The sequence below is a fragment of the Protopterus annectens genome, chromosome 6.part1, assembly GCF_019279795.1.
Source record: "Protopterus annectens isolate FY-2018-M chromosome 6.part1, PAN1.0, whole genome shotgun sequence".
Taxonomy (NCBI): domain Eukaryota; kingdom Metazoa; phylum Chordata; order Ceratodontiformes; family Protopteridae; genus Protopterus; species Protopterus annectens.
In genome coordinates, this window is record NC_056738.1 from 194,520,014 (window position 1) to 194,534,185 (window position 14,172).

A 14,172-nucleotide genomic window follows, 5' to 3' on the forward strand; every position below is an offset into this window, starting at 1 on the left:
GCAGGTCCTGTTTATATCACAGGCAAGGTTTAAGTCTTTAGAATGGGTAATTCTGGTGCTGTTTGTTTTGTAGATATGCATGAGGTCCATCAGAGTAGGGTCTGACAGTGCCTTGTATGCCTTGCATAGATCTCCCCTCAGCAGCCTATAGGAGACAGAATACAGGGATAGGGCCTTGAGGCAGTCTACACAGGACATGTTACTTTCACCTTGTATTCTTTTAGTGAGTAACCTCTGCTGATGTTAGTTGTTGGATATGACTGGTTAGGTACATACCAAAGGGGGCACTGTACTCAATGATGGATCTGATGAATGCCGAATACAGTGGAACAATGACTTCCTTGGATCTAGATGCCATACCTTTGTGTATAAGTTGTACAACATAGAATGATTTCCTCACTACTGTAGACATGTGACAGTCAAAGGCTAGTTTACTATCTGTGTGTGTGTGTGTGTGTGTGTTCCCAAGACCTTGACTACTGGGTCAACTCTTAGCGGCTTGTTGTCAATATGATAGTTACCAGGAATGGATAACTTCCAGAAGGATACTATTATGCATTTCTTGGCATTTAGGTTTAGCTCATGCCTCTGATGCTAGTTGTTTGTCTGTCTGTGTCAGTCTTGGAGAACATTTGTGTTGGTATTAGATTCAGTGACGACTCCTAATTTGCAATCTTCTGCAAATTTAGTCAGCCAGAGGCCATTGACATTAATCCTGACTTCAGAGAAGTAAATGTCAAAAAGGAACAGTACCAGGACAGATCCCAGAGGGAGTCTACTTGTGACTAGCCTCTTTGGAGACATGGAATCCCCAGTTCTAACTTCCTGGCTCTTGCCTGTGTGCCAACTGGCTAATTACTGGGTGATATAAGGGTTTGTACCAAACCTCTTGAGTTTGTTAACAATGCCAGAGTAGGGTGTCACATCAAATGCCTTGGCCAGGTCAAGGTAGGCAGTGTGAACCATTTTGCTGTAATCCATTTCTTTGCTGACCTTCTCAAAGAAGTCCACCAGGTTGCGTAGGCATGACCTGCCCTTGATGAAGCCAAACTGGGTTGGGTCCAGAGTGCAAAGGTTTCTGATATAATTTTTGATCACGTCCATGATAATTCTTTCCATGGCTTTGTATATGAGACTAGTGAAACTTATGGGTCTGTAGTTTCCAGGGTCTATAGATGGCCCAACTTTGTGCAGAGGTACGACTGTTGCTGCTCTCTATTCACAAGACAGGGAGAGTGTTTGGAGGCTACAGCTAAATAGCAATTCTATAGGGCCTGAAAGTCATGTTTCATGCTTATTTAGATGGCATCCTGAGATATTGCCTGGACCCACTGAAGCATTGTTCTTGGCCTTAGAGAAAGCATTAAGGAACTGTTCCCTAGTGATAGCAGGGGTAGTTATATTTGATGGTATTTCCAGAGGCAAAGTTGAGGGGGATAAAAGGGTAAAGCTGGAACTGAATTTGTCAGTCAGTAGGTTTGCTATGTCTTCTGCCTCAGTATGTTGTTGTTGTTGTTGTTTGTCTTTTGGCTTTTCCCCATTAGGGATCGCCACAGCGGAACTCTGGTCCACACAAACGCCGAGGTGCCAGCTCGACATTCAACCTTCAACAAAGGCATGCCCACTTATGCATGTCTTTCGAATGCCCACACATGCAGACTCCACACAGAAGGCACTCCTGGCCCCATTTACAATGAGCTCTGTACATGATTCTGTACTGTGTTTGAGGTTGCAGACATATCTAAATAATGCCTTATGGTTGTCCTTGGCCTGGAAGGGCAAATTTATCCCAAAGTTGGTGTTGTTACACTTAATTTGTCCTCTAGTTTGTTTGTTTAGTTTGATGGGAGTGCTTTTATCCTGCTGGGTGCTGTACCTCCTAATTTTGCCATGAATTTCTTCCTTCTGTTATACAGCCTGTTGATGTTATAATTCCACCAGGGTGGCTTGTTTTTTTGAGTTAGTTGTGTACTTCTTCCTGCTGGGTAGAGCTACCTCTATGCAGCTATTAACATGCTTGTATGGGGTTTCTGTGAACAGCTATGTGTAGGCAGCAGTGTTCTCAGGGTTTATGGGGGCTTGAAATTTTGCCAGGTTATCACTTAATAGTAGCAAGTTAGCCTTAGAGTGGTTCCTGAGTATTCCAGGGTTAGCTGGGGTTCCAGGTTTTATTTTCACTCAAGGGAGACCATTTTGTGCTCTGACCTTAGCAGAGACGATATTACACTAGGGTGTGTGCAGCACTCTCCCATATTACTGAGGACTAGATCCACTATGGTTGCACCCCTGGTTGGTGTATTGACAGTTTGGTCCAGGAATCTCTGTGTCTGTATGTTTGGTGTCATATATGATTCCCAGTGGGGTAATTAAAGTTATCCATGAATATGGTATTCGGTTGGGAATCCATGTCTGTTGATTGAGTTTTCAGAAACTCAAAATTCATATCAATGAGATGATATGATAGAATTTCCGAAAACTCAAACATTAAAAAAAAAAGCACACACAAAAATTTATAATTTTTTATGTTTTTCCAGGCAACTCCCAGATGGCACTACATTGAGGAAAACAGCAAATTTCCTGATCCTCACTGTATTGTGATCGCAATTCAAAAGCTTTGAGTTTTCAGAAATTCAATCATATCATCTGGCCAATATGAATTTCGAGTTTCTGAAAACTTGATCAACTGACAGGGATCCTGGGTTGAATGGTGAGTGCCTTCAATAATTTTAAATATATGTTGTGGCTTTCCTGGGTAATAGAGGGGCACCTCCACCTTTAGTCCATGTCTGTGTAGCAGTTGGTCTAAATGTATGGAAGGCATTATATAACCTTGTACTGTCAGTGTGCTCTCAATGGCTTTAAACCATGTCTCAGTGGCCACACAGATGTCAGCATTCTTTACATTGTAGACAGCTTCTAGGGAGTGGAGATTTTTATTTACACATATCACTAGACTGGGATTACAAGCCTCTTCTTCATCAGTATCCACTTCAACTGCCCAACAGGAAGGGAGATGGGTTTCAAGAAAAGAAAAGTCCCTGACCATGCATGAATGAGTGTCTCTCTACCATCTGTCTTTCATTGTTACCATCTGCTAAATGGGTCATTCAGATAGGGAAGAAAATGCCAAATCAAATGGTGCATGAGGAGGACTAAAGGTCAGCAGGTATTGGGATATATATGTATATGATTTTCATTTATTAATTAGTGCAGAGCAATGATTTCCATGGTCCTTTGCATACTCCCCAGGAGGAATGTTAGGTGAAGTGACTTGCTCAGAGTAATACTGTTAGGCAAATGGAGGCTAAGGGAATCAATCCATCCTTATACCACGGAAAGTAGCCTGTTAGCAGTTCATAGCCTTTATCGTCTGCACCAACTGCCAGACAACCTTAAAAAACAGGAACTCTATGTAAAAACATGTCCCTTTTCACTGGTTCATTTGTCTTGGCTTTAACAATCTGCTGAAGATGTACTCTGGCACTTGTCCTGCCATTCCAAAGCCTGCATTTCAGAAATCTGTCCATGATAACACTGTAGCTGAGAAAGATTTCCTTTAGTATTTTATATGCACTGCATGACTATGTAGCAAATATGTAAATCAATATGGTTACTTAACTTTATCTCTAAATTAATTTCTGTAGCATTTTTGCATTTCCCAGATTGTCTTTTTTTTTCAGCAGGATGCTATATAGTATAACAGTATTCTATAAGAGACCTAATGGCAAGGACTAAGAGATAAACGGTAATGTTCATCATATTGATCACTGCTGCGGGAGCCTTAGCTTTATGGGATTATATCCTACCAAGAATATAACAGCCAGCCAGCTTCCAAAGCTTCAGGGCACCTTCTATGTGCCCCAACCATCAGCCAGCTCGAGCTGAGATTACTAAAAGACAAGTTTGGGTGCAAAGCCATTCAGAGCTTTACTGCTGCCAGAGTACGTTCCTTTGAGGCTTTTGAGTATTGATGATCAACATGTACTTTTCTTTGCTGGTCAGATAAATTTTCTTTGGGAAAAAGTCCATTTTCTTAATTTAATTGACGTTTATTACATTCCTGTTTAGGTTAAAGTTATTTTAAAGCTATGAATGTTGTGTTTTACTGGACTGTCTCAAGACTGTTGCACACATTTAAATGGAGAGTTCATTTTTTCTGTTAGTTTAAAAAATTGAGTAAAGTTCATTGGTTCATAGATTAGTACTAGGCTAACTGCCCTTGTGGGCTATTTTTTTAAACCTAGCCAATTATCCCATGTGAGAATCAAACCCTGCACCTTGTGTCTGCAAGGTAAACATCCTAACCATTATGCCATCTTCCCACCCCCTAGTAACTTAAGTAACTGAAAACATTTTTTTCTGTGCAGATGTGTTTATTTTATTTTTGTGGGGATGGCATAGTGTTTATTGTCAATTGTTGCTTGTCTTTCCTGGGAAAGAGGCACCATTTTTGGCTTCACCATGGAACAGACTACAAGTCCCAAAGCTGGTCCTTTTTCCAGCCATAAAAAGAAAAAAAAAAGCAAACAGCCTTTGCCACCACAGCAGGTTAGCAATTTGCCTCAGCCATAGGTGGGTAACTCTGCTGTGGCCTTTTGTTGGAACTCAGAGCACTTATCTTTTACGTTGGATCATTCTGGTGTAGCATTTACAGCCACTATGATCCGGAGGTTAGCTATGTCCTCTGCAACTGTTGGAATCCCCACACTGGGCAATGGAGAGCCACTCTTGTTGGTCTTGGGAGAGCAAACAGGGAAGGTTTCCCTGCTGTATCAGAATGGTATGCACATTCCTGGAGAAGCTGCTGCTTCCATTAGTAACATGGTTGACCCCATTTTTCCTGTCAAAAAGAAACAGAAAACTAAGCATGTATGTACTCCTCAATTTTCTTGTGATAGAGTAGTTTACAGGGTCTGGCTCAGGGTTTAGTTCAGGCTATTGATGGATCTTGTAAAGTAGTTTCTGGTAAAAGAAAGAGAGATTCCTCTATTCCTGTAGAGATGCAAGGTTCTGAATCTAAACAGGAAGATGCAGAGATGGATACAGTTTATTTTTCCCCTCAGATGTCTGATTCATACTCCAAGGAGAGTGCAGTTTCTGATTCTCCCTTTGGGGGGGGGGTCTCTTTCTTTGAGACTATTGCTAGAATGTGCCAGTGTGTTCAGTGTGAGAACACTGAAGTTTCTCAGTCCCTCAGAAAATGCGAGTTGTTACAGTCAGATTTTCCAAATCCACACCCATTCCTCTTGTCCTGTCTGCTTTACAGGATGTTTGTGTTAACTGCCTGTAGTTTTCTTGATAGTCAACCAGGAGACCCTAAAAAAGCAGGTAGGATGTATAAAATTACTCAGACTTTTAAATGTTATACGTTATTATCAAACCTGACCCAGCAGCTATAGCGTTGGTCAATCCCACTGCTGCAAAGCACTTAGTTAATTCCAATCCTAGTATTTCTAATAAAGATGAGAAAATATTGATAGGTATGGGGAAAAACTGTATAGTTCTGCAACTTTGACTTTCAGAATTTTGAATTGTCATATGTTAAAGTCTGTCTGACAAATTGTGAAAATATGAAGAATTACTTTAACTACAGTTTCTTGTTTGGAGGAAAACACTGCTTTAAATAAATTAGTTTTGTCTATTACACAGGTCATTACTCATTTTTTGCAATGTATGAGTGAGACTGTTGATACTTCTTCGAGGGTTATGGCTGGCATTTTCATAACTTCCCCGGTGGAAAAAAATGACATTTTAAATTCTTCCTTAGGTAAAGATTAGTGTTTGGCACCTCTGATGCAGAGGTGATGAAAAAGTGTGATGAAATGAGCAAGCTGATCCAGGGAAACTCTTAAGATATTTCAGCCCTCTTTTTCCAAATGTTTCAAGGGATTTTCTATCTCCTAAATAATGTCAACAAAGTATAGGTAAAACGATGTTTAAAAAGACATAGCAAGGGGTTCCAAAAAGAAGTAAGCCAAGGACTGTCCAACAAGTCTGCATGACATTGTGAACCCTTCCACCCCGACCCCTTTTTTATTCCACAAAGTCTGAATCTCCATTTTTCTCTTTGGCAACAGATAGTTTCAGACAAATGGGTTTTGAAAGTCATTCATCAAGGTTACAGATGGTAGTGGTTGGAAATTCCTCCTTTCCAGGGGGTCATTCCTCATCCCCTAGATCAGACTCTTTTGTTCCCACCTGTTATTCATCACATGCTGCCCCAAGGAGTGATAGAACCAGTTCCTCCTTCCGAGGTGGGAAGGTTTTTTCAGGAATGTTCCTAGAGCCAAAGAAAGAACATTCTTGATGATCGGTTCTATATCTTTTTTTCCTAAACCTGTTTGTGATAGTGCCAAATTCAAAATGGTGTCACTTTATAATCTGTTACCTCTTCTTCCTCATTCAAGTTTCCTGACAACAGTAGACTTAAAAGATGCTTATCATTATATCCCTGTTCATGCAGACTTCGGATGTTTCTTATGGTTTTCTGTGTGTGGCTCACATTGTCAGTTCTCTGCCTTACCCATACCTCTCAACTGTTCAGATTTTCACAGAATGTCCAGATTGTTGCCTCTTATTTATGGCCTGTTCCCCATAAAATTTGTGATTTTCTAGCAAATCACTGAGGATCAAAGTCACTAAATAATATTATATAATGATATGCATTTTGGTTTCAGACTCTATATCCTTTAGAAAATATATAATAATGCAAAATCTGTCATTCTAGCAACATGGTAAATTTATAGTAACAATATTTAAAATCTGTACATATTTTTAGGCTCTACCCCCCCCCCCCCATTATTTCTGGCTTTGTCCAGATTTCTTACGTTGAGAGGTTAAGATGTCTGGCCTTACCCTTTCAACTATCCACTGTACCAAGAGAGTTCACAAAATGTCTAACTCCAGTTATACCTCACAGGGTATCAACATTTTTCCATATTTAGACTACTTGCTTACCTTTGCAGCGTGTTTTTGAAAGTGTCAGTAATATCTGTCTCTTGGATAAAAGATCTCTAACACAAGCTGAGATTCAAGAGAACATAGGGATTGTGTTCCTGATAAGTCAACAAAACACCTCAGTTCAAAGAGCTTTTCTTCCACAAGAAAACGTAGATATTTATCTAGAACTATTTCTAAGGTTTTCCACTCAGAAATCAATCACTGCAAGGGAATATCTCAGGATTTTTGATCTCATGGCACCTATGATCCACATGATACCCCAGACAAGACTCCAAATGACAAAGATACAGTGGTATCTGAAATCTGTTTGGCTCCATCATCTTTTCAAATCCCATTGCTGGGGTTTATCTGAAGAGAAGTCTTTTGGTGGAGACAGCAGATATCCTTAAGTCCAGGTCTCCCCTTCTCCCTGCCTGCTCCAAAGCAGTCAGCCCCACAAACACTTCAGACTTTGCTTGAAGAGTAGCTTTAGGAGGGACAAAAGTACTGGTGGGGACATAGAGGACAGACACAAGCACATAAATATCAAGGAGAGCAACTCTCTGAACCACCTTTATTCCCAGAGACCTCTTCAAGTGTTACAGAAAATACTACAGCCATGTGTTACATCAACAAGAAAGGGGAACCAGGTCATACCCTCTTTGCAGACTAGCTGTGTTAGCTTGATATATAGTTTCACAGTACACTCTAACTCTGCAGGCATCCTACATTCTGTCAATGCAAAATTGTGTGGCAGACAAGCTGTGCAGGACCAGGGCAGACTTCCATAAATGGAAAATGGATTGGGGGATCTTCCAAGATTTGAGCCATCTGTTGGGAGTTGCTGAAGTAGATCTCTTTGCCTCCACTTTTAACAATCATCTGGTAAGATTCTGTTCCAGGATTCTATGCATGAAGGCCTGGAAGGCATATCCCTTTTCTTTTCCTTGGACAGGAATGTTCCTGTATGCTTTTCCACTAATATCTGGAGTACTTCTGAAGTTCAGAAGGAATTTCCCAAGATCATTGTGGTGAATCCCTGCTGGCTCTTCTTGCAACCATGGTTCTCCCTTCCTTTTGGAAATCACCATGAGCAATTAGCACAAGCTTCCTCGCAGACTGTATCTTCTCACACAACACCCTGTTTGATATACCCCAACATCAATCAACTTCAACTGACTGCCTAGATGATAAGGTCTTCATTCAATTTAGACACCTGTTTACTGAGGATGGACAGGTACTAATAGAGGCAAGAAAGCACACTTATAGAAAAATCATACATTAGCAAATGAAAAATGTGTTCTTATTTGTGCCAGCAACATCACCAGTCCCCATTCAGAGCTAGCTGTTCTCTGGTTCTACAATATTTGTGAGTTACTATCCTATGGTCTTTCTTATTCCATTTGAACTAGCTAATCTGGCTGACTTGAGGTTCTTAACATTGAAAACAGTTTTACTGATTGCTCTGACCTCTGCAAGAAGGGTATTTGGGTTGCAATGTCTTATGGTGAGTCAACCCTATCTCATTTTCCATAGGGATTGGATTTCATTGAGAACTAATCCTCATTTTATGCCTAAAGTTGTATCCACGTTTACTTTAAGCCAAACTATCCATCTCCCTATTTTCTTTCCTAACCCTATAAATGAGGGAGAAAGGATACTCCATACCTTAGATGTCCACAGACAACTCAGGTACTATCTTGACAGAACTAAATCTTTCAGATTTTCAGTTCAATTGTTCATTTCTGGTGAAGGTAAGAAGAAGGGACAATTTGTGTCAATAGACTATTTCCAAATGATTTTCCAAGTCTATAACCTTTTGTTATACTTACCATAAGAAAACAATTTCAGGCAAAACAAAGGCCCACTCTATCAGACCCTTGCTTTCATCTCTGGCTTTTTGGAAGGGGTTGGAATATAGAAGTATTCTTGAAGCTGCTACTCTGTTCTCTGTCCATACTTTTACAAAGCACTTTAAGTCTGATTCCTTCCCTAGGTCTAGAGCAGACATTTCTAGGACCATTCTCCAGGGGGTCCTGCAGTCTTAATGTAGTTAGCTAAGTTAATCTACCCATATAGCTAAGCTTACTGCAGCAGTTACTAGTATGATGAGCATAGTACAATTGTGCAGGTAAAACTTACCATAACAATAGATGTTCGAATGATCACTGCTGCAGTAGCTGCTCCCTCTCTCCATCCCCCTTGTTTTTTGGCATGTTTTTTTATGTCAGGGTATGAACATTTATTTTTGTTATTCCTAGCATGGTCCTTTCAGGGTTCAGCCTCTCTCTGTCTGCTGACAAGAAAGCTTGAAGAGCTTCATGTTCAAACTTGTCTTTAGTCAGTTTAACTCAAGCTGCCTGGCAGTTTCTGTGCATGGATGATGCTCATATAGCTAAGGCTAAGGGATAAAGTCTGCACACAGATACCACCACTGTCCATTATTGTAATGACAAATAACTCTGTGTATTGCAACATGAATGCAACCCTTTGTATTGTTCTCCTTTCTTAAATCTGTACAAACATATATGTTAATTGTATGATGTAATGAAAACAAAACTCTGTATGCTATAAATTGCATTGTGAAGGCAACCCTGTACATTGTTTGTAGATGTGGATTTTATGTTACTTCTTTTCGATTAACAGAGAGTTTTGCTGTCTCTGTATATTGTAGATTTCTAATTTGTGTATATTCATTATTTGGAGTGTTCCTCTATGGGCCTCCACTGAAAAGGGGTTTTCTTGACCAAATAAGACTTTCTTGGTACTCAAATGCCATAAATATAGAGCATTATGCTCAGGTCGTTAATTGTAATGCGTATATTATGTGTTTGAGACATGGATTCCAAGAAACACACCTCGAGAGCAAAGGTCAAGAGGTGAATTTTAGCATCCATGTCGAGAATACGTAATTTTACAATAATATCGGAGATCCAATCATAATTCTTTGTAGTGCATGGAGATTTATCTTCTCCACGTACTATAAGTTAGTGAAAAATTAAATAAAAAAATGTGATGTGTTTTAGCACCTTTGAAAGATGGTAAAACAGTGGGGAAGTGGTTGATGCCTTATGTATTCCCTATGTAAGGGAAGCAGTGGTGACCAAAGTACTGGGTGTACTTTATCAGACAGCAGGAAGAAGTGGAAGTTGAAATGAAGCCATTTCCTGCCATGCTACTGATGTGTTCTGGACAGCAGTCTACGTTTAGCTCTTACTCCATGTTAACAGCACCTAGGGGTGCTTAACAATCCTCTAAATGTTAAGGTCAGGTCTCAGTCTGTAGTAGCGCTTAACCAGAATATTATTTAACTGTTTATTAGCATAATCACAGCACTCCACATACTTCAAAAACTAATTGTTTTGCTTAGTACAGTATTTGAAGTAATGTTTTTTCTAATTAAAATTGACAGCATGTTAAAGGCTTTGAAGAGCAAATGCAAGTACTTTATAATCTGTGGATTGATTTGATGATTGATAAAATCAAAAGAAGTGTGCTCTGTTTTACCATTCTGTTTTTGATCATTTCCAAATTTTGATGCCAGATATTTCTAAGTATTAATAATGTCATTTGAGTAATGTGCAATCAATGAAAAATTCCTAGAATTTACAGATAAAGATTTTTTACTTTACATGTTGAAAAAATGTCTTAAGTTTTTATTTTATTTAGTTATGTATCAAGGTTACACTCAACAAAGTCTAAAATGTTAACCAATTGCTCTGAATGTATTAACAAAGAATATTAATTATTTTATAGGGGATTGGTACAGATGAAAAATGCATTATTGAGATCTTAGCATCAAGAAACAACAAGCAAATCCATGAATTAGTAAATGCCTATAGTGATGGTAAAGTTACAAGATCTTGTTTTTACTCAATGATTTTGTCTCTCAGTATTGAAAGATTTCTTAACAGTTTGCCATCAGCAAATTCTATATATTAATTCTGATAATTAAGAGGCATGTTTTTCGTTTAGTGTCAGTTTCAGAAGTTATAGGTCTATATGCATTATTTTATGGTTCTCTCATACTTTTAATATATGTACAAGATCAAGTTATTTTGACATATGCATCCCAAAGTAAAGCAAATGTAAAATGGTATATGAAAAGAAAGAAAATACATACTCCTGTAGAATGATATGGTCAGAAGTGCCAAGTACTGTTTATTTTAATTCCTGAATTTATTTTGTTTTACGCTAGTCTATTTCAGTAACTATATAAAAAGACATACACTACACAAATGCATATATAATATATGATCTGTAATACCAGTGTGTACAATGTAAAATATTTTTAAGGCCATCAGGCCCTGTATAGCTCTGGTACAGGGTTATTGACAGGACGCCACTTAATTGCGGACTAATGTGACACTATAAACTGGCTCTGTGACACAGAGGGATAAAGTCCTAATAGAGACCCAGATGCCTGTTTTACTATGGACTTATGAGCTGGGGAAGACAAATAGTTGATGAAGTGTTAACGCCCCCATCCTGATTCTGCTTCCTCACAATGAACGAGGTGATGACATGCAACACAAGGAGTTTGGATGTGCGCTTGGCTTTGCCATTCCTTCTTCAACATGAAGTCTTTATCACACATTACAGAAGTGTGGACATGCACCTGTAAGAATACACTTCATCTACCAGAGGAGGGGTTATAACAGTATGGAAAAGCCTCACCTCCTGATTGGTGCCTGGAGGATACCCTATCCCCAAGCTGTTGGCTATCACCCTGTTAGGCTGGATGGGCTACATGATCAACAGGCATGGGTGTGATATAAAGCAAATAAAAGACAAAAACTTGTTGCAGGAAAATGTGTTAGGCAAGTACTCTTTGAGGTTTCTGCTGCAATTCCATTGTGCTGCCCCCACATTCCAGTACATTGTAGCTGAAGTGTAAACATGCCATCTTATGTAACAGTAACAAAACTGTGAGCTGGACCATGTTCATACCGTGTTGAAACACAAAAAACTTTAAATGTCACCCATGTAGCCCTTTGTCATAATTAACAGTAACTACATTCCACGCATTTTAGGATGTCTTCAGTGCATCTCCATATTGCAGTTTAGCATAACTATGTGCTATCCCATTCATTCTGCCCTCTGCTGCAATAAGTCCAAACACCTGATGATGAAATAAGGAGCTATAGTACAATGAACTGCATTAACATAACACAGTGATGTCTACAACATCTCTTTCTAATTACTTCTCTCAGAGTTAGTATATACATAATACAGCTGTTAGGTTCTAGAAGAATTTACCATCTACTATCTACACACCAAAATGTATGATACAAATTATTCAAGGTCTGTGGAAATTAAACCAATATGTTTATTTAGTCAGTTAGTATTACTGCAAGATCAAGGAAGATCAGATCAAATAACACGTTTGATCTTTTGCTATCAGAAGGTCATTGACCATTCTTATCAGGGCATTCTCAGTGTTTTGTCTTGTCATAAATCTGAGCTGGCACGTATCAGTGAGCTAATGATTACAAAGATGAACTTCCTGCTAAACGTATATAGCATTTTCAGTAAGTTTTCCTTTAAGTGGAAGGATAGAGTTCATATAGTAATTTTCCATACTGAGTGCACTGCATAATATTTTTTTTTTGGAGGGGAAGAGAGCTACAAAACTCTACATTTATGGTAAGTGTACACAACTGTACTATACTGGATGAGAAGAAGTTAAGCTCAGCTCCAGCTAACTTTGAAAAATAGTATGAAATTAAATTATTTAACTTAGCAGGGAGGGATTGTCACACCAATCAAAAGGGTGTCTCCTTCTAAATCAAAGTCAACCTCATAACCCCAGTAAAACAAGTAACAGAAACTATTCCAAGGCAAACTACTTTTTATTAAGTGATGGTTTGTCAAGCTTCAGTACCCTGTAGACCCTATCAATTGCTCACAGAAGCTCTGTATAACCATGTCAATGGCTGTATAGAGACTGCTGTACCTACCAGAAGTAAGCCCAGAACTAGCCAGAAAAACAAACCACCATGGTGGCATCCCAAATTAAACAGGATATAAAACAAGTTATGGCAAAAAAATAAAAAACTCTCTCATCAAACTAAATATGCCAGTAAGAGGGCTAATTAGGTCAAAGCCAACTTTAAGGTTAAAATAGTCTCCCAGGTGAAAGATAACCATAAAGCCTTCAACTATGTCAGAAACCTCAAGGGCAGCACACAGTAATGTGCTCAACAGGTGTTTATGGTGCCACATTCACTGTGGCTGGTGATAAAGTGAACCTGTTAGTGGACAAATTTAGTTCCAACTTTGCCCCCCTCTCACCCCCAACTATTCCTCAAGAAATATCCTCAAACATAACCCCTTAAGTTATAACTAGGGAGCATGTACTGGCTGTGCTCACTAAAGCCAAGAACACAGCTTCAGTGGACCCTGATAACATCTGGGCATACCTCCTTGAACGGTCTAAGATATGACTTATTAGGACTCCTGGAGTCATTATTTAACTGTTGTCTTAAAACATGTTTTGTGCTATGAGACTTGAGAACTGCAACAGTCACCCCCATTCATAGGGCAGGATCTTTAACAGATTCTTGAAACTACAATCCCATTAGACTGATTAGTTTTATTTGCAAAGCAATGGAAATAATTATTAGGGAAATTATCAACAAGGACATAGGAGATCTCCAGACAGTGAATCCATTCCAGTTTGACTTTGTCCAAGGAAGGTCATGCTTACGGAATCTGGTGGACTTCTTTGAATGGATCACTAAGGCAATGGATTAGGGGAAAGTGATGCATACTGCCTACCTAGATCTGGTAAAGCATTTGATACAGTTCCCCACTCAATTGTTTTCAACAAACGTATGGAATGAAGCATAAACCCCTTTATAACATGGCAGATACCCAGCTGTCTCATGGATAGAACCCAAGAGGTTAAGATCAGTGAAGCCACCTCCACAAAGAGGCAGGTCACCAGTGGAGTCCCTCAGGGATCTGTGCTGAGCTCATTCCTCTTTGGCATCTAGTTCTCAGAGGTCAAAGCCAATGTCAAAGGCCTCTGACTGACAAGTTCACAGATGTTTGGAGAGGTTGGCATGATGGTTAAGGTGTTTACCTCACAGACGCAGGATACATGGCTTGATTCTCACCTTTGAATCAAAAAATTCCACAAGGGCGACTAACCTAGTACTTAACTATGAACCTATGATTGCAAACTGGGAGTAGTCATTGAATCCTCCCAAGATGAGAACACCCTTCAGG

At 39.3% G+C, this 14,172-nt stretch overlaps 1 protein-coding gene across 3 annotated transcripts in view; it reads left to right on the forward strand.

The window, feature by feature from the left end:
- Window positions 1-14,172, forward strand: part of ANXA6 (annexin A6) — a 779,963-nt gene that overhangs the window by 298,238 nt on the left and 467,553 nt on the right. For all 3 annotated transcript variants that reach the window (XM_044075649.1, XM_044075650.1, XM_044075651.1), the window contains exon 6: window positions 10,696-10,786. In XM_044075649.1, the coding sequence (XP_043931584.1) occupies window positions 10,696-10,786 (91 nt within the window). The remainder of the gene's footprint in view (window positions 1-10,695; window positions 10,787-14,172) is intronic.